The sequence below is a fragment of the Purpureocillium takamizusanense genome, chromosome 6 (genome assembly GCF_022605165.1).
Source record: "Purpureocillium takamizusanense chromosome 6, complete sequence".
Classification (NCBI taxonomy): Eukaryota; Fungi; Ascomycota; class Sordariomycetes; order Hypocreales; family Ophiocordycipitaceae; genus Purpureocillium; species Purpureocillium takamizusanense.
Window position 1 is genome coordinate 2,418,260 of NC_063073.1, and position 16,869 is coordinate 2,435,128.

The 16,869-nt window shown below is 56.8% G+C and overlaps 6 protein-coding genes across 6 annotated transcripts; 3 read left to right on the top strand and 3 right to left on the bottom strand.

Moving 5' to 3' along the window:
* Window position 1: 1 nt before the first annotated feature.
* JDV02_007222 (uncharacterized protein) lies at window positions 2-822 on the top strand. The gene is made up of 3 exons (XM_047988695.1): window positions 2-128; window positions 187-256; window positions 312-822. The coding sequence occupies exons 1-3, from the start codon at window positions 90-92 to the stop codon at window positions 794-796; spliced, it is 594 nt and encodes a 197-aa protein (XP_047844693.1). The 5' UTR covers window positions 2-89; the 3' UTR covers window positions 797-822.
* JDV02_007223 (uncharacterized protein) lies at window positions 772-2,010 on the bottom strand. Its single transcript, XM_047988696.1, has one exon. It carries the CDS (start codon window positions 1,985-1,987, stop codon window positions 824-826), a length of 1,164 nt encoding a protein of 387 aa, XP_047844694.1. The 5' UTR covers window positions 1,988-2,010; the 3' UTR covers window positions 772-823.
* A 443-nt stretch (window positions 2,011-2,453) lies between these two features.
* JDV02_007224 (uncharacterized protein) lies at window positions 2,454-2,837 on the bottom strand (the record flags this gene model as incomplete). The annotated part of the gene is made up of 2 exons (XM_047988697.1): window positions 2,454-2,560; window positions 2,606-2,837. 2 exons carry the CDS (start codon window positions 2,835-2,837, stop codon window positions 2,454-2,456), a joined length of 339 nt encoding a protein of 112 aa, XP_047844695.1.
* A 4,607-nt stretch (window positions 2,838-7,444) lies between these two features.
* Window positions 7,445-8,013, top strand: JDV02_007225 (uncharacterized protein; the record flags this gene model as incomplete). The annotated part of the gene is made up of 2 exons (XM_047988698.1): window positions 7,445-7,769; window positions 7,841-8,013. 2 exons carry the CDS (start codon window positions 7,445-7,447, stop codon window positions 8,011-8,013), a joined length of 498 nt encoding a protein of 165 aa, XP_047844696.1.
* A 2,733-nt stretch (window positions 8,014-10,746) lies between these two features.
* JDV02_007226 (uncharacterized protein) lies at window positions 10,747-15,097 on the top strand. The gene is made up of 2 exons (XM_047988699.1): window positions 10,747-13,314; window positions 13,373-15,097. The coding sequence occupies exons 1-2, from the start codon at window positions 11,337-11,339 to the stop codon at window positions 14,551-14,553; spliced, it is 3,159 nt and encodes a 1,052-aa protein (XP_047844697.1). The 5' UTR covers window positions 10,747-11,336; the 3' UTR covers window positions 14,554-15,097.
* Window positions 14,833-16,814, bottom strand: SCJ1 (DnaJ- protein scj1). Its single transcript, XM_047988700.1, has 3 exons — window positions 16,570-16,814; window positions 16,431-16,519; window positions 14,833-16,328 (listed from the first exon to the last, which is right to left on the bottom strand). The coding sequence occupies exons 1-3, from the start codon at window positions 16,645-16,647 to the stop codon at window positions 15,236-15,238; spliced, it is 1,260 nt and encodes a 419-aa protein (XP_047844698.1). The 5' UTR covers window positions 16,648-16,814; the 3' UTR covers window positions 14,833-15,235.
* Window positions 16,815-16,869: the final 55 nt, after the last annotated feature.

Here is a 16,869-nt window from a genome sequence, read left to right on the forward strand (position 1 = left end):
ACATGAACAAATATAAACGACAGAAACTAAAGGATTCAGTGAAATCAAAACACCCGCCTCGTGTTACATAGGCCTCACGAGTCGTTAAAATGGCAAACACTGGTGTTGGTCGAGACGCTTTGAAGATTGTCAGTTTCGGATTTGTTGCCCACCAGCAAACATGAATAAGTCTGACCGCGCGACCAGGTGTTCCCAAGCTTACAACGCACGCCCGAGAACCCTCAGCCAATTGTCGTCATGACCTGTGGAATATCAGGCAAGTAAAATACTCTCACCTGCAGTCACTCCGTATCTAACGTCGTGTGCTGCAGGCTCGGGTAAGTCGACACTCGCCAAAGCGATTGAAGCGCAACTAGCCTTTACGCGCCTGTCCGTCGACGCCATGATTCACGAGGCACATGGGCTCTATGGAATAGACTACGCGCCATCCAAGTACGCAGAATACCAAGACGAAGCCCAAGCCAAACTCAAGGACGAGCTTCGCCGCCTCCTCCGCGCCGAGAACCGCGACGTTGTTCTCGACTTGGCCTTTTGGAACAAAGAATATCGCGACGAGTTCAAGGCATTGATCGAGGAGAATGGAGGGCGCTGGGTCTTGGTGTTTCTGCAAGCTGAGCGAGAGCTACTCTGGAGGCGCATCACCGAGAGAAGGGCGAGGCGCGATGCCCTAGACGAAACCGACGAGAGGCGGGATGGGGACTCGGCGTTCAATGTGGATGAGGCCACCTTTGACATGTATTGCAACGGCTTCGAGAGGCCAGAAGGCGAGGGGGAGATTGTCATTAATTGCTCTTGAGCCATACATAGTGTGAATGAATGCAGATTACAACGCCCTCACACGCTCGATTCCTCCGCACCACACCCTCTCAATTTGCCTCGTCGCGCGGATGTTTTCAAGCGGATTCTCCTTGAGCAGGACCAGATCGGCTCGTCTTCCCGGCTCGATGACTCCCCGATTCTTCAGCCCGAAACACTCAGCAGGTAGGACCGTTACACCCCTAAGTACATCCGTGATGGCGAGCCCGGCCTCGACCAGCAGTTCCATCTCACGGTGTATGGATTCGCCGTGAGGGATCGTAAACGGCGAGTCCTCCTCCTCGTTGGAGTCCGTGCCGACCAAGATCTTGACGCCCGCGCGATGTAGCTGCTGTACCGAAGCTACGGAATTCTCATACGACTCCGCCCCAGCAAAGAACCTTCGGCTCTTCAGCACCGTCAGGAGCAGCGACGGATGGAGTAGCACGCGGAGGATCGCGCTCCACGGCAGGGGCGAGCAGATGCTGGCCATCATCGCGAGCGTCGGGATGGACACTTGCTGCGCCTCAGCCATCTTGCGCGCCTCGTCTTCGTCCAGCACCTTGTCGCGCGGCACATGAGTGATGAAGTCCGGGCGCGGACGTGCCTCCAGTGCCATGCTGAAGGGCAGGTAGGTTGCCGCATGCGTGACCACGAGCTTCCCCTGGTCGTGTGCCGCCGCGACGAGCGCGTTGACCGTCTCCTGGCTCGGGCCCGGCGCGTCGGCGACGATCTTGATGTGATCGGCGCCCTGCGCGAGCCGGTCCCTCACGAAGCGCGGCGCATCCGCGGGGCCCGTGACGAACGCGCGCGAGTCTATGGGCAGCATCTTGCTGTGCAGGCTCCCTGGAGTCGTCGCCGGTATGCCCGCGCTCAGGATGTCCGTCAACCCGGCGCTCCCACGCAGGGCGTTTACCTTTTCCGGGAACCATTCTCCCATCCCCAGGGCGGACGTGACCCCGTAGTCGGCAAGCTGCTCGAGCTGGTGCCGCGCGCCGCTGAGGTGGACGTGGGAGTCGATGAACCCGGGGAAAAGGAAGCGGCCTGTGCCGTCGACAACTTCAGCACCGCTGGCGTCGCTGTCATTACCGACGATGAGGCCGTCGGAAAATGTTATGTCGGTCGGCGAGGTGAGGTCGCGGCCATCGAATACACGGACGTTTGTGATGACGACTTTGTGCGGGGTGCCCATTGTGTCGGTCCTTCAGTTGCTCGCGGAACAGTGCTGAGATGCGGCCTGCGCTGTTGATGTTCGAGAGGTGAGTCGTGAATGCCGTCAGCAATCCGGAAGCTGGCATGTGAATCCGCGTTCAGCTCACATGCAGCTGGAGCTGGGAGCTGGACTCAGCAACCCCGCCAACGCCACAAGTTCACAGCCCCTCTGCCCTTCGCATCTTGCATGAACGTCAGCTTCTGAACGAGGAACTTGTTGAGAGAGACAGTCCGTTGATACATTCGTTTCTATATACAGCGTGAGGGTCTCACTGCCAACTACTTTGGACAGCGTGCGGTATGCCTAGTACATGTAACTCCTCAAGTGCTATGAGGTCCCTACATCACCCGTCTCCTCGATGTTACCTGCACAACGCCAAAGGTAGCATACCAAGAGAAAGCTCTTAATTATACAAAGTAGGTTGGAGTAGGTCAGATGTTTCATCTCAACAAGACACATAATATGGCGTAGCGGTAGTGGTACCGTTACTAAACATGGTTGCAGCCATGAACACGACGATAGCAGATGCGAGCGCGATGTCCATCCCCGCGACTATGTCAACGGTCCATTCAACCTTCCCTCCAGGAAAATATATACCAATCTTGTCCATTCTCTTCGTGGTCATGACGACTTTCTCGCCCATATACACATTGGTGCGCAGCTTCCAAATGTCCTGACCCTGGACACGCAGTGTTATCCGCTCACCGTTCGGGGCTGCATTCTCGATGTCCACATCAGTGCGGTCCGTTCGCACGTCGCCTAACGGCATGATGCGTCCGATGGGCGGGTTCGAACCACCAGGCAGTTCGATGAACCATGCGATGCCCATGCTGTAGACATCAAAGAGCGGTAGCCCAGAAGCGTCCGTGAAACGGCGCCTTCTGTTCTTCGTTGTGCATTTGCCGTCGACATGCAAAATGGCCGACCCCTCACTTTCCTCTCCTTTCGTGCACGCACCTTTGTTCTGTTTCGCTACAAGGCCGTCTTTATGTGGACGAAAAACGGTGAACTTGCCGCAAGAGAAAGCTTTTCCGTGCTGTTGAATGCGAAACGTAGTGTGCTCCTTGACGACGTGTGCACAGTCAGGGCGAAGTGAGATTGGTTGCTTCAAGGCTGTGAGTTCTGGAAACATGATGTAATTTGCTGGTTAGGGACTGATTTAGTGTAGTGAGGAAAGGATTCTGTTCCTTAACACGTCGATTCCGTGTATCCCCCTTATAAAATGCCAAAGACGCGCTCATTGACGTCATATACGTAGTCCCAAGCAATGTTTGGACTGCATGCGGAAGTCGGATCAGATGACAGACAGACACGCAACATTGAGAGACCCAACCAGCCAACATAGACATGTCACTGCTGCCTGTTGAACGTTGGCGACACAAGATGGGTGGGGCAAACTGCCGACGCAATGATCTTCAATGATTCTAAGAAGTGCCGCATTCCATATCGGTTGGTACCGATATAGGGCCAACTGATCATCGCCGTGTAGGATTCGCAGCAGACACTGTATATGTAGGCTGTTGGCCAACAGACTGACGACCTATCAACCCCTGTGAGAATGGCTGAAGTAAACGACACCCTGCCATGATATCACGACAGGAGCATACTATGTTACTATAGGTACGTGTAGGCGGATTGTGACGTCAAGGGCAAGGATCTACGATAGATGATGTTCTTGACATCATGAACTTGCGGTAATTCGACGATCTGGTTTACGCAATAGGTTGATGTTCTTGTCTTATCCTAAAATGACTAATCGAAGTATCTGCTACCGGACATTGCATGTGCTCGCCCAACAGCACGGCGGATCATCGGACCTAGATTTTTTCACATTGTATTTCCGTAGGCCTAATAGCTCTTACACACATCACGTCTAGGATCAGCCTTTGCCTCACTGCACAAGGCCTTGCCACGTCATTGCTCGTCAAGCCGAAGATGGCTCTCTCATGGCGTCGTATCGCGCAGGAGCCTTTCTCCCCCCTTCGAGTGCTGACGATCATTTTCATGGCCTGGAAAACGCTCAGTCTAGTAGTGAACAGCCCAATCCCTATAGTCGTGGTGACGTCTGAGTCAATGGAGCCAACATTTCAGCGAGGAGACGTCCTCTTCCTCTGGAACCGCCAGGACTACGCTGCAGCTGGAGATATCCCCGTCATCTGGTTTCCCGGCCGCAAGCTGCCGATGGTACAGCCACCCGATTGCGACCGACAACATGCTCTGTACATGATCCAGCAGCTGACAAAATAACAGGTCCATCGTGTTATTAAAACACATTTTCTAAGTGATGGTGGTGATTTGAATGAAGCAACGTACGTCGTTCCTGGTACAGCATTCACATTTTCGCTGATAAGGGGCTACTAGGCAATATATTCTCACTAAAGGGGACAATAATGATGAAGATGACACCTCTCTTTATCCGAGTGAAAATGGCTTGGCTTCTCGGCACCATATTTTAGGTTTCGTCAAGGCTAGTCTGCCATTCGTGGGGTGGCCGGTGCTCAAGATGAATGAAATGATACGCAAACCTACGAGATACATTCCATGAGAATCAAGTCAAGTATAAACTCTGTCTAGTAGAGATAGCTACATGCTTTAAAGTGCGCAACGTTGGTGCTGTGCTAGAGATGGCCGTCTTTAGAGCTCGGAAGCTTGCGGACGAATATGCAATGGATCTTGGGATACTGCCACTTTGGTACGCTCCAAAAGAAAAAGAGGAAAGTCCATATGTAGCCGAAGCATCTCTGCACAGAATAGCGGTCCAAAATGTCAAATCGTTGAGACGGGGTCGCAGGCAATAGTTTTGCTTGTCGTCTTGAAAGCTGGAAAGCTTTGCAAACGAAGCTTTCTGCTGCGCCTCCAATAAAGTTCATGAGAAACCAATAGAGATCCGGCTGCCAGCAGTTGCAGTCTTCAACTTGCCATGTCACCACTGCATGCGCCACTCCCGAGAGAAAGAAGATGCAGAAAGCCACGATCGGTGAATAAAGTAGTGATGTTTGGCGGAGTCCAAGGAATCGTCCGGCTATCAGCCTCCCGATGTTTCCATAGGGCCTCACCACCAGACGGTGCCAAAATCTTCCCCAGAAGCCGCGTAAGCTGCTGGCTTGGAGAATAGATCCATAGATTGACGGCCACTCATAAGGGCGATTTATGCGGAGAACCACGACGAAAAGCAGAGACAGAGCGGTATGTGCGCCGTCTATCGTGACGTATGCCGCTGCTGCCCAAAACAAGGCGAATACTGTGCGCAGAGAAACCTCACGCATGGTAATTGGCTCTTGGTGATGAAGGACAAACCGTCGCAGAAAGGTTTGCCGAGTCTCGTCGAAATCTGTCGCGTGTAGCGGTACGAATAATCCAGGGAGTACGCGTGGTTGCACAAAGCGACACACGACCCAGTAAATGGCCAACTTAGATGCGCGACTCGCCGCAAAAACGTACCGGGATTGGTTCCCATCCTCAGTATGCGAAAGTCCTTTCACATTGATTGTGTTTGCTCGGGATGTGAATAAGAGACGTGGGTTGTTCCATGTCGACCAGGACTTGCGGAGCCAAGTCAAGCGCTCAGATGTTGCTTTGTCGTCACCCAGCAGTAGCATGTCGTCCTCCAGAAACAGAATAGACAGAGAATGAGTAACCCAGATGAGTATCATAAACCCCCAAAGACTATCCATGCCATTGTTGGGCCAGTAGTCTGATCCCCTAAACGAGCGATAGTCAAAGTACAGCAAAGGTGCCAGCCACAACCATCGTAGACGACATGACTGTAGGGCTAATGTGTATATCGCAACGGACATAAAGAACCAGCTGAGGGGAGTTATAGGACCCCAGAGGTCCGCTGAGTTGATGAAAACAATTGGCATTGGAAATATTGCTGTGGTGGCAGGTGTGGTGGGTGTGATGTTTGGGCAAACCCTCGTGCTGATGAGAGCGGAAATCCTCACAGCAAAGCCGGACACTCTCCTTGGATATTCTGTCCATAATTCTGTTCTGTGTATATCTGCATCGACTCCATAGATGACCGTAGTGGGAGTCGAATTTTCCAAAACTGGGTACGTCGTGTTACCAGACGTTGGGGGAGATCCCGACAACGCCCAACACATGCCGAAATATATGCCGACGAATCACGTCGCCGTGCAAACATCTCCTGGGTCACGTTCACTACTGCTTGGGATGAGCAAGATCGGGGCACGTCCGGCCTCAACACTACGTGCAGCCCTGGCACCACGCGGATCCTTATTTCCGACTTGGGAAGGTTCGAGTATTCAATCAGGCGCAATTGTATACGGCTCTCAACCGGACTCTCAATGAATGTTGAAGGTTCAGTTGCAAATACAGATATGATCTGCAGCCCCTGGTCAAGAGCAGGCAGCTACGTTTCCAAGTGGACCTGACAGACGGGTTGGTTGAACCCGAGCCTTTTTTGCGGCTCCTAACCAACAACTAACGTAGAACCGGGAACTACCACCGCTATGGTTACTTTTTGATGCTGAAGAACCAACACCAGTGGTTGCAATGCTTGTATCCTGTGTGGTACGATACGGTAAAATAGTACTATGGTGAAGTTCATCATGAAGGCCAGCCTACCAAAGAAGGATAGCAGACCACTTCTATGACGCCATGTCCGACTTTGTGGGGCAGCAATGGGTTTCAGAAGCCCACCAAGCCCGCTTTGGTAGAAGTTTCAAAGTACGCATCTAACTGGACGGCCCAAAGATGTAAGTTCGATACTGTCGACAGTGTACTTTACCTTCAGAGCCGCGGCGCAATACAATCATGGATATTGCGAGCCACAAGATGTATCTAACCAAGCTTCCCTGTCTAAGCGACGTGGTAAGGCCTGGATGAGCAGGCTGAAACTGTTTATGCGATAACCTTCATGTCGCGGTATACTAGTAGTTGCAAATCGTGCTCTTTCCATACATAAGGATCGTCGCATGATTTTGCAACAACGTTCGCTCAAGGCATTTCTACGATGCCCAAAGACATGTCCGGAAGGAAGTCCATTGTGTCATAGATCGACATGAGCCCACCCTTGTTGAAGGCAGACCAACAGGCTATGGTCATGGTATACGGGCTGGAAAGCGTCATAGTCTGTATCTTACATGTCGTAAATGTTGTCATGAGTAGCTGATCAGCGTCACAGCGTAGTTCTTGTCAACTCGGCAAACCTCAAGTCGATGCCCGTGAGAAGCCGTCAGGGGCCCAGGCAGCAAGATCAGCAACACGTCAGAGTTTGCACAGGATGTTGAAGGGGGTTCTCAAACGTGGGAGCACCGTGTAAGTCCTGAGACGGATATAAAAGGGCGGCCTCTACCCACCTCATACCATGAACAACTCATGACATCCAGCATCAAGTCAATCGCGACGCAAATAAGTATCAAGAAGCAAACGAATATTCTACATCATCAAATCCCCTGACACAGAATCGTCAACATGGTCTCTACCACACTTCCCGTTATCTCTCTTGCCGCTGCTGTCGGTCTACTCCAGATGTGCCCTGCACCATTTATCACCGAGGCAATCTGGTCAGGCATCGCTGCTGGTGTGGTCGGTGGCACCCTGGGTGCCGGTGCAACCATGTGCGCGAAGTATTGCCCTTCGCCCAAGCTTCGCCGCCATGCCGCCTCATTCAACACCCTCATGGCCCGCGACTATCCCCCTGGCGTCTCTCAGGAGTCCATCGACCAATGCACTCAGCAACTCAACGAGCAAAAAGACAGGGGAATCCAGGTCTTTTTCACCAATGTTGATGATGCCAGTAAGTTCCTCAGACATTCCCAATACAGTAGCATCATCGAGGCGATGAGAACGTACTAAATATATACCTAGCGGTGGATATTGATCATCTTCCTCCCGCTTGCATGAATCTCGTTACCGTTCTGAGCGGTAACCCTGCCCAGGCCGGCGGCCCGGTCCCGATCCCAATGGGTAGCGACAAGGTGCAGTTCAGGAACCTGACCCCTGAGGACCGCCAGAATCTCGGCCATGCTCTCGGAGCTTGATCCCGCGGCGCGTGTAGACCGCAGCAGGGAGAAAGAAAAGTGAAATACGCGGCTCACTTGCCGTCTGATTATAAACTCTCGTTTTTAATGGAGGAAAGTATGACCGCGAATTTTGAGTTACAGGGAAGACAGAGATGGCTAGTTGGAGCACACCTGGGCGCCCATTCAGTCGCTACCGATTTTAGAACAGAGTTTCCTTCTAGATCTTCCTCCTATCTCAAATTGACAATTGATCCCATACAAGACCCTAGTACGACATCTGGTCGGGTTCTTAAATGCGCGATTGCTTGGCAGCCCTTCTGACAATCCTGTATGACCCAACCTCCTGGACCGTGTGGGATTCTGCCCTCGAGAAATGAACGCAGTAGTGGTGTCTCTCTCTCCCCCTCAATCAGGTCTGAGTTTCGGAAGTTGTTTTACCCCGTGCTTTTCTTCCTTTCTGGTAGATGGATCGGGCGGTGGCGGCTTCAGGTCCAGCACGAGGTCAAAACATGGGAGGGACCTATACCTGTAGATCTGTGCCATGTCAGCCTATCGACCGCTTTTCCCAGCGAACCCAGGGGCAATCAACTCACCGAGTCAGGCTCGTCTCTGCACTGGCAGTAGCCTGCACATTCCCTGTCTATGATGTTTCGAAGTTTTTGGTCGTAAGTCGCCTCAGTACGATACTCTATATGGGGCCCATAACAGCGGGCGTAAGGCGGGAAGCATTGCGGTCCCCTGGGCTCGGAGCAGAAGACTTCATATTGCAAATGAGGCTTAAGAGGGGGTAGGGTATCTCCTACGGCAACGAGTCCCGCGAGCCCCAACAGAGATACTGTGAGAAGGAGGGTATGCATTGGAGGCTAATCATGGACGTGACATGATTTCCAGAAACATGCATGTGGCTGGGAACGCGTACGTACCTATAGACGTGACAGCGTCATATTAGTCCTCGTTGCGCGCTTTTTTTATTTCAAAACGCTGACGAAGCCGACTGGCCTAGGCTGACGGGACCCGCGTATCGTCGGCCTGCACGGACTCTCCCTTCATGAGCTACTTCTTACTCACTGTTAATATCTTCAAGTCGCTCATGGAAGGCTTCGACGGTCATAGCGGTCTGCTTCGACGTGGCAAAGAAGCTATCATTGAGCGGGGCTTGAGACTTGGTCTCACGTGGACCCGAGCCAGAGCATCGGCGAGGACAGACTATAGACCCCTCTTGAAGGCGTGCAAACCTGGATCGCATGACCAACATGCCACTCTGCGGTACGGGTGACTTGTTGTTTTTTCTCACAAGACGTCCGACGTTCTGCCCAGAGAATGGCAAGAGCCACCGCTAAGCGCATCCAAGATTTGACACAAGAGGCATTATACATGTTGTCTCCAGGGGTAGGGTCGAGTTTCGAGACTAATGTAGTTTACGTTTACTTCTTACTATTAGACAATTCGCCACAACGTCCAACAGTCTGGACCTATGCGTGGAAACGCTGTCATTGCTCAAGGAACATTAGTCTCTCAATGGCCGCGCCTTTGCGGATGATGTGAGTAACTGTGAGTAGAGGTAATAAGGAATGGGACATTTGAAGACTCAAATATCTCTATTGCTCATTTTTGGGGTCATGGAGTTGAGCCACTTTTCGACGCTGAAAGAGCCCCCTCCCGTAACAGTGTGAATGGTGGAACCGTGACTTGGAACAACTGCGGCCGGCCAGTGCTCAACTCGGCCACTCGATGAAGTTGTTGCGAGCCACCAGGCGACGGTTCATGGGCAAGCAGATGGCGTCTGCTTGCGCGATGTTTCAAGACAGGGCTCTCGGGCCCAGCAACGTGTGGCTCCGCAGACAGTAGAAACGTCAGCGTGGCGGTTTGAGTTCGCAAGATGATCGGCCGGCCAAACTCAACAGCCACAAACCGAGGTAGCGCGAGAATCGGCGGGCCGAACCGAGCCCACTTGAGACGAGGCGACGACAATGGCCAGAAATCGATAACAAGAGCGTATAGGGGTACGACGAGTTGACTTGGATTGTGCCTGCGAGACGAGGTACGATGCGCTGGCCGCCGTTTTTTAGCCGTGGCGGAGGCTTGAACGCACCGGGTCCTGGGCGGACAGACAGACACGCGGCGACGCCGGCTGAGCTGCAAGTGAGCAGACTCCGACGCACATGCATGGCATGGGTGTGTGGGCAATCTGTTTGGTCGGTCGGGCGTCTGAGCCACGAGGAGGAGGCGGGTGCATCGGCAGCGGGGCGGGCGTCTTGCCGACAGGACAGGCGGAGCAAACACCACACACAAAAGCGAAGGGATCGAATGCGGGTCCCGGCAAGGCGACTGATGACTGCGGCTCGCGGGTTCGCCTCGTCTGCTGGGGTCACGGGGCCGCATGTCTCTGACGGGGTGGTGGCCGTATGACCCTGTGTTCGTGCGTGTGTGTGTGGATAGGAGGGGATAGGAGGGAGGTGGTGACCCGTTGCACCAGGGAGGCACAGCGGCGCCCGCCGACTGCTCCGCGTATCGGGATGGGGGGCAGCTACAGTAGACCTGTACCACATTATAGTACCTTAGAGGTACTACCTGATGAGGGTATACGGCTTTGACTTTGCAGGTAAGGTACAGGTACCAACCTGGTCATACCCAAGCGCCGACCAAATCGCCTTGGGGACAGCCCTGCCCGCCGTTCAGCGCCTCCTGACACTGAGGACGCCTGCCGCCGCCTCCGCCACAGCGTCCACTACTAATACTGTACTTCGTACTCTATGCTTCTCGACGCTTCCAAGGTCCTGCTGCAGCTGCTGCAGAGCCCGTGCAGTGCGGCGGTGCATCCGAGGCCAAGACTCTTGGGCCGTTGGCAGCCCGTGGAATGCGGCATCCATTGCTTGCTTGGCGGTGGGGGGGCTTTGTTCCTTTGTTCTCGCTATTTGCCGTCTGTATCGTATTGGTGAGACCACCTCTGCACAAAAGGCGCCCAACCTTGAAGAATCGCGGCGATGCACTCACAGGGACCGGGGGCACTGCGACAGGGCGGGAGAGAAGAAAAAAACCGACACCCCGCTGACGCTGCTGACGAACTGCCCCCAGCCAGCCCTATCAAGAGTCTTCCATCCGTCCCTTCCCTGGTTGCTTCCCTCTGCCCAGCGTGAGGCCCCCAACAAGGTGCAGCAGTCTCGACAACCCCCCTCCCCACCATCCCCCTCCCCAGCCATCCCACTTCCATCTTTCTGTCGTCATCCTTCTCCCTCTCCTGTTTCATCCACCGCTCAACCACCGCATAGACGTCCCTGCTCCAGACGAGGCGCAACCCGCTCGCCGACAACAGAGCCGACAGCTGCGACGTGCCCAGCGCCATGAGTGACGTTCACAGGGGACACGCCTACGGCGGGCCCCGATCCTACCGCGATCGCGACAGCGACTCCGACGACGACCGCTATCGCAGCACCACCGTCACCCGCTACAAGGTCAACCCAGGCCGCGGAAGCGAACGCTTCGACCGGAGTGAAAGGGTCGAAGCAGACGACGACCGCCGCTCCCGCTTCTCAGCCCGCACCTCTGGCGACTTTCTCGATGAACGCCGCGGTCCTCTGTCGCCCTCAGACCGGCCTCGTTCCGCCTTTGAACCCGCTGGCGACCGCTCGCGCACCGTCTATTATGAGCGTGATGTCGAGCGCGATGCCCGCCGCGAGCCGGACCGCTCACGCGTGGCCGTCTTCGATGGCGACCGCGACTGGGACCGCCGATCTCATCACACACGCCACGACGATGAGATCAAGGTCGAGAAAAAGTTCGAGGAGCGCTTTGACGACGACCACGGCCATGAAGTAGAGCGCTACCGCAAGGAGACGGAATACTACTCCCAAGCCGACCCTCCCCCCGCTCCCGTCATCATCCGTCAGCAGGTCCCGGAACCTCAGAAAATCATCGTCCAAGAGGCGCCGCCCCCCGCGCCCATTGTCCTGCCTCGCCAACAGCCCGGCGTCGTCGTTGTGCGCGACCGGGAGCAGGACCGCGAAATGGTCCGCCGCGAGCGCGACCCGTACGATGAAGAGTACTACTACCGCCATGAGCGGCGCGATATTGGCCCCTACCGAGGAGACCACGACTACTCAGTATCCCGATATGAGCGCCGGCGTAGAGATGATGATTACTATAGCGGCGACGACGACTACTATGTTCGCCGCACAGTCGTCCGTCGTGAGCGCAGCAGCAGCCCCCACCACCAGCACAAGCTACAGCTGGCCGAGGGCGCTCTCGCCGGCGCCGGTATCAGCGCTCTCATGTCCAGTCGTCGCGACGAGTACGGTGACCTGCCCGAGAACCGCGGCCGCAAGGTCATCGCCGGTGCTGCTCTCGGCGCTCTTGGGACTGAGGCCATTCGCCGCGCTCACAGTGCCTACGAGGATCGCTGGGGCGACGGGCGCGAGTCTCCCGACCATCATTCGAGGCTCAAAAAGGGCCTGGGCATCGCTGCAGTTGCCCTCGCCGCTGCCGGTGCTGCCAAGTATTATCAATCCAGTAAGGTGGAAAAGGAGGAGGCGCACCGCGGTCGCAGTCGCACGCGGGGCGGCTACCACTCCGACGAAGAGGAATATTACTCACGCTCCGTATCCCGCACCCGCTCCAAGTCCAAGAGCCGCCGGCGCAGCATCTCCACGGTCGCCAAAGCCGCGCTTGGGACCGCTGCCACAGCCGGCATCATCAAGCACTTCCGAGACAAGTCCAAGTCCAAGAGCCGCTCTCGCCACGGAAGCCGCTCGCGCAGCAAGTCCAAGCTCCGCCGCGGTGCCGAGATTGCGGGCGTCGCAGCGGCCGCCGGTGTTGCGAACAAGCTTTGGAAGAACCACAAGGAAAAGAAGGAGGCATCTCGAGAGCGGTCACGAGCCCGAAGTTTCAGCGACGACGAACGCGACTATCGCCGTCGGTCGCGCAGCAGAGGCTATAGCAGGGACAGGGGCATGAGTCGCAGCCGGAGCAGGAGCAGGTCCATGGCCAGATCCCCTTACTCACCGACCGGGGCTGATCCTGAGCTAGGCTTGATTGAGTACGGACGCGACCCCCTACCGCCGTCCCAGAGGTCCGCATCGCGCGGTGGCTACGAATCAGGGGGTGATGATGGCCGTCGCAGGCGGCGCCGGCGTCGTGATCCATCCGTGTCCTCGTCTCCGTCGGATCAAGAGAGGAAGCGGAGCAGGAGTCGGCTGAGAAACATGGCGGCGGCTGGCGCGACCGCGTTCGGTATCAAGGAGTTCAAGGACAGAAAGGACCAAGAGAAGCGCGAGCAGAGGTCAAGGGAGAGGAGGTCAAGGGAGAGAGATGATGCGAGAAGACGTGAGTGAATGGTGCTTCCACGCGTTGGCGGCTGATATACTAACGCAGGCAGGCGCAGGCTACGACGAAGATGAGCGTAGGAGACGTGACGACTACGCCGACGATCGCCACGGCCATCGCTCACAGTCTCCTCCGACTGCGTCTGGCGGCGCATACTATCCGCCATACCCGTCTACCCCGGGTCCGGCGGCGGGCGGCGGCCCTAACTACGCACCGTATCCTGACGCCGCTGGCAACCCTCCGCGGGAGTATCAGCCTTACATGCCGCAGGACTACATGGGATACGTCCCGCCGCCGCCGCCTGGCCCGCCACCCGCGCCCGAACCGGGCCTGGGCGGCACCTATCCGTCGCAAGGTCCTCCGGGTCCTCCGCCTTCCGGTCCGCCCGGCCCGCCGGGACCTCCACCACCTCCTGCCGGGCCACCGCCTCCTAGCGGCAATTACCCGCCAGACCATGTGAGTGACCTGTCCCGAGATCGAGGGAACCCCGCCTGGCACGCAGGAGAGGGTGCGTTAAGTCGTGCTTTTCGCGCTATAAATGGGGACGGGGGATCAGTAGCTGATACTCGAATAGATGGCATGAGGCCCGACCATCCGTACGCGGCCTCGTCGCCTAGGGATCCGCCGACTGCATCCAAGTCGGTTTCCTTTATCCCTCTCTCCCCCAAAAGCTCGAAGACGATGGAGAGGCACAAGAAGGGGCAGGCGGCCTCCGCGGACGCATCTTCGGATGACGCCGACGAACACGATGCGGACGATGGTGACGAAGAAACCACTGCGCGGCCCAGTTTGCGTCGTCGCCGTTCCTCGGATCCCTCGTCCGATCGTCCAATCGTGCGTCGTGGCCATGGCCGGGACGCTGATGCCGACAACGACGTGGAGGATCTGCCAGATCGGTTCGATTCCCAGGGGCGGCCACTCAACGGGCGCTCAGCCACTCACGCACGGTGGACGACGCGCCAGGGAACCTTTGAGCGGCCAGCGCAACGCCCCGGTGGGTGGGACGTCAGAGGTGCGTGGCAGGTGAGCGGTACTGAGCAAGAGGCAGTGGACCGCCTGGTGCGCAACGTCACGGGCGCGCTTGGGGGGCAGCGCAGCTGGATGAGTGTCATTGGAGAGGTCATTGGCGGGGGTCTGCTACCACCGGCAGGCGGCGGCGCTCCCCATGATGGTGAGCGAAAGGACCGCGACCACGACGGAAATACAGACGAGGGACGGAGACGACGGCGGGGGAAGTGACGATGACGCTTGGCGAGGGCGAATGTGAGATGAAGGCAAGCGGCAAGACAAGGTTACGACTGGCGACGGGGAGGACGCACGAAGTGACGATGACGAAGTGACGATTTCCTCTTTACGATATGTCTTTTTTTTTCTCCTATTGCTTTGGGCGGGCGGTCGGTCGGTCGGGATCAAGATGGGGGATGAACCATGTTGCTGCTGCTACGAGGACAAGGATGAAACGCCATGTTTTGAGATGAAGTAATGCAGGCTCTAGTAGATGGTACGATTCTAACAATGGTGATTTACGTTGGTATATACATGTTCCTTGACATTATACATGGCGCACACACACGCACCTTTGAGTACCTACGCGGCCGACGTGACCTAACAGGGCGAAGGAAGAGAAAGGGTGAAGCCGAAGCCCGCAGATTGTTCAATCCCATGTGGTGGTATTCGTCTAAGCGCCTAGATCTGCTGCTACCGACTCCTATACGGAAGACGCACGGCCGTCGTACCTCGTACACTTATCGTCCCTCCCTCTCTCTACGCCTACCTACCTGCCTGCGCCAAGGTTTTCAAAAAGAAAATGCTTCCCCTTACACGGTACAGGTTGCTCTTTTCTCAGGTACTACCTAACACAGCAAGACATCTCGCGGACTGGGTGCCTGTCGCTCTGTCTCTTTTTCTCTCATCATCATCATCATAACTCGTCCCTCGCGGGCGGCGGCGGGGACAGCGGGGCCTCGGGCCTGCCGCTGTCGCGCAGCAGGTCGACGCCGCTCCGGGCGTGCCACTTGTCCCACAGGGCGGCAAAGTCGTCGCGCATGGCGGCGTCCATCTGGTCGGGCAGGACGACCTCGTAGGTGACGTAGAGGTTGCCGAACTCGGTCTTGTGGTAGACGCTGTCGCCGTCCTCGTGCCAGCGGGGCATGCCCTCGCCCGCGACGGTCTCGACGTGGCCCGGCTGGACCGACTGGCCGCGCGGGCGGCCGAGGCGGACGACGTGGGCGTCGAGGTGCGTGAGGTTGCGCGTCCAGCCGCCCATCCAGGCCTCGCGCAGGGAGAGCACCTCTGTCCAGTACAGGTCGTCGTCCTTGCGGCGGAAGTAGACGCCGTCGAGGCCGTCCGGGTTTTCGTCCTCAGAGGGGTCCTTCTCCGACAGGTTGACGATGAGGTCGCCGGCGACCCAGTCGGGGCTCGCGTCCGCCTCGTTCTCGTACACGACGCGCGAGTCGCGCGCCGCGCCGCGCTCGACCTTGAGCGTCACCGTGTTGAACTTGCGCTCGACGCGGGCGCCGCTGCACGTCGGGCACTTGTTGGCGATGGTCTTGCCGCGCCCGCCGCAGGCGTCGCAGCGCATCTGCATCTGCTGGAACATGCCCGGTGCGAGCTGCTGCTTGATGATGCGGACGCCGTGCCCGCCGCATACGCCGCACGTATCGACCTTGCCGTCGGCCGAGCCGCTGCCCTCGCACGTCTCGCAGATCTGCTGCCGCTCCCACTTGAACTCGGTCGTCGCGCCGTTGTAGAAGTCGCGCAGCGAAATCTCCACGCGCACCTCGACGTTGTGCCCGCGCGGCTCACGGTGCGCGTGCCCAAAGTGCCCATGCCCGCCGAAAAAGCGCGAGAAGAGGTCGAACGGGTCGTGGTGCCCGCCCTGCCCGCCGCCCTGCTGGTGCTGCTTCACGCCCTCGTGCCCCCGGGTGTCGTAGATGTGCCGCGTCTCCTGGTCGGACAGGACGTCGTAGGCCTCGGAAACCTGAACGAACTTTTCGTGTGCTGTCTCGTCGCCCCTACACAATCGAAGTTGTCAGTATAGTAGCACAACCGCGAAGGAGGAAAGAGAAGGGGAGAGGGGGGCTGGTTCGCGGATCGAGCCAGGGGTGGCGGCGTACGGGTTCTTGTCTGGGTGGAACTTTTTGGATAGTTGGCGATACGCCGACTTGAGTTGCCGTTCTGTCGCATCCTTTTCCACTCCCAGGACCTGTCACGGTCAGCATGGCATGCGGTAAAGCGCTCACGGGAGCGCCTCACCTTGTAGTAGTCCTCGGCGCAAAGCGCGAGCTGGGCGAGGCCAACAAGCAGCAGCAGACCGAGACTGTGAAGCAACATGGTGGCCGAGAGGCCCGCAAAGGGAACTGAAGGGACAAACAAGCAAGGGAAGACTAAGCAACCGAAGACGAGAAGAATAGAACTCGTTGCAGGGCAAAAAGGACGACGTGGCGGTTGGGAATGAGTGAGCGCGCGGCGGCCAGAGATGGGAATGCGCAGGAGAAACGTCAACGTCGGCAGCTTCTTAGTTACCAGCGTGTTAACTTACAGCGGATGGACCCT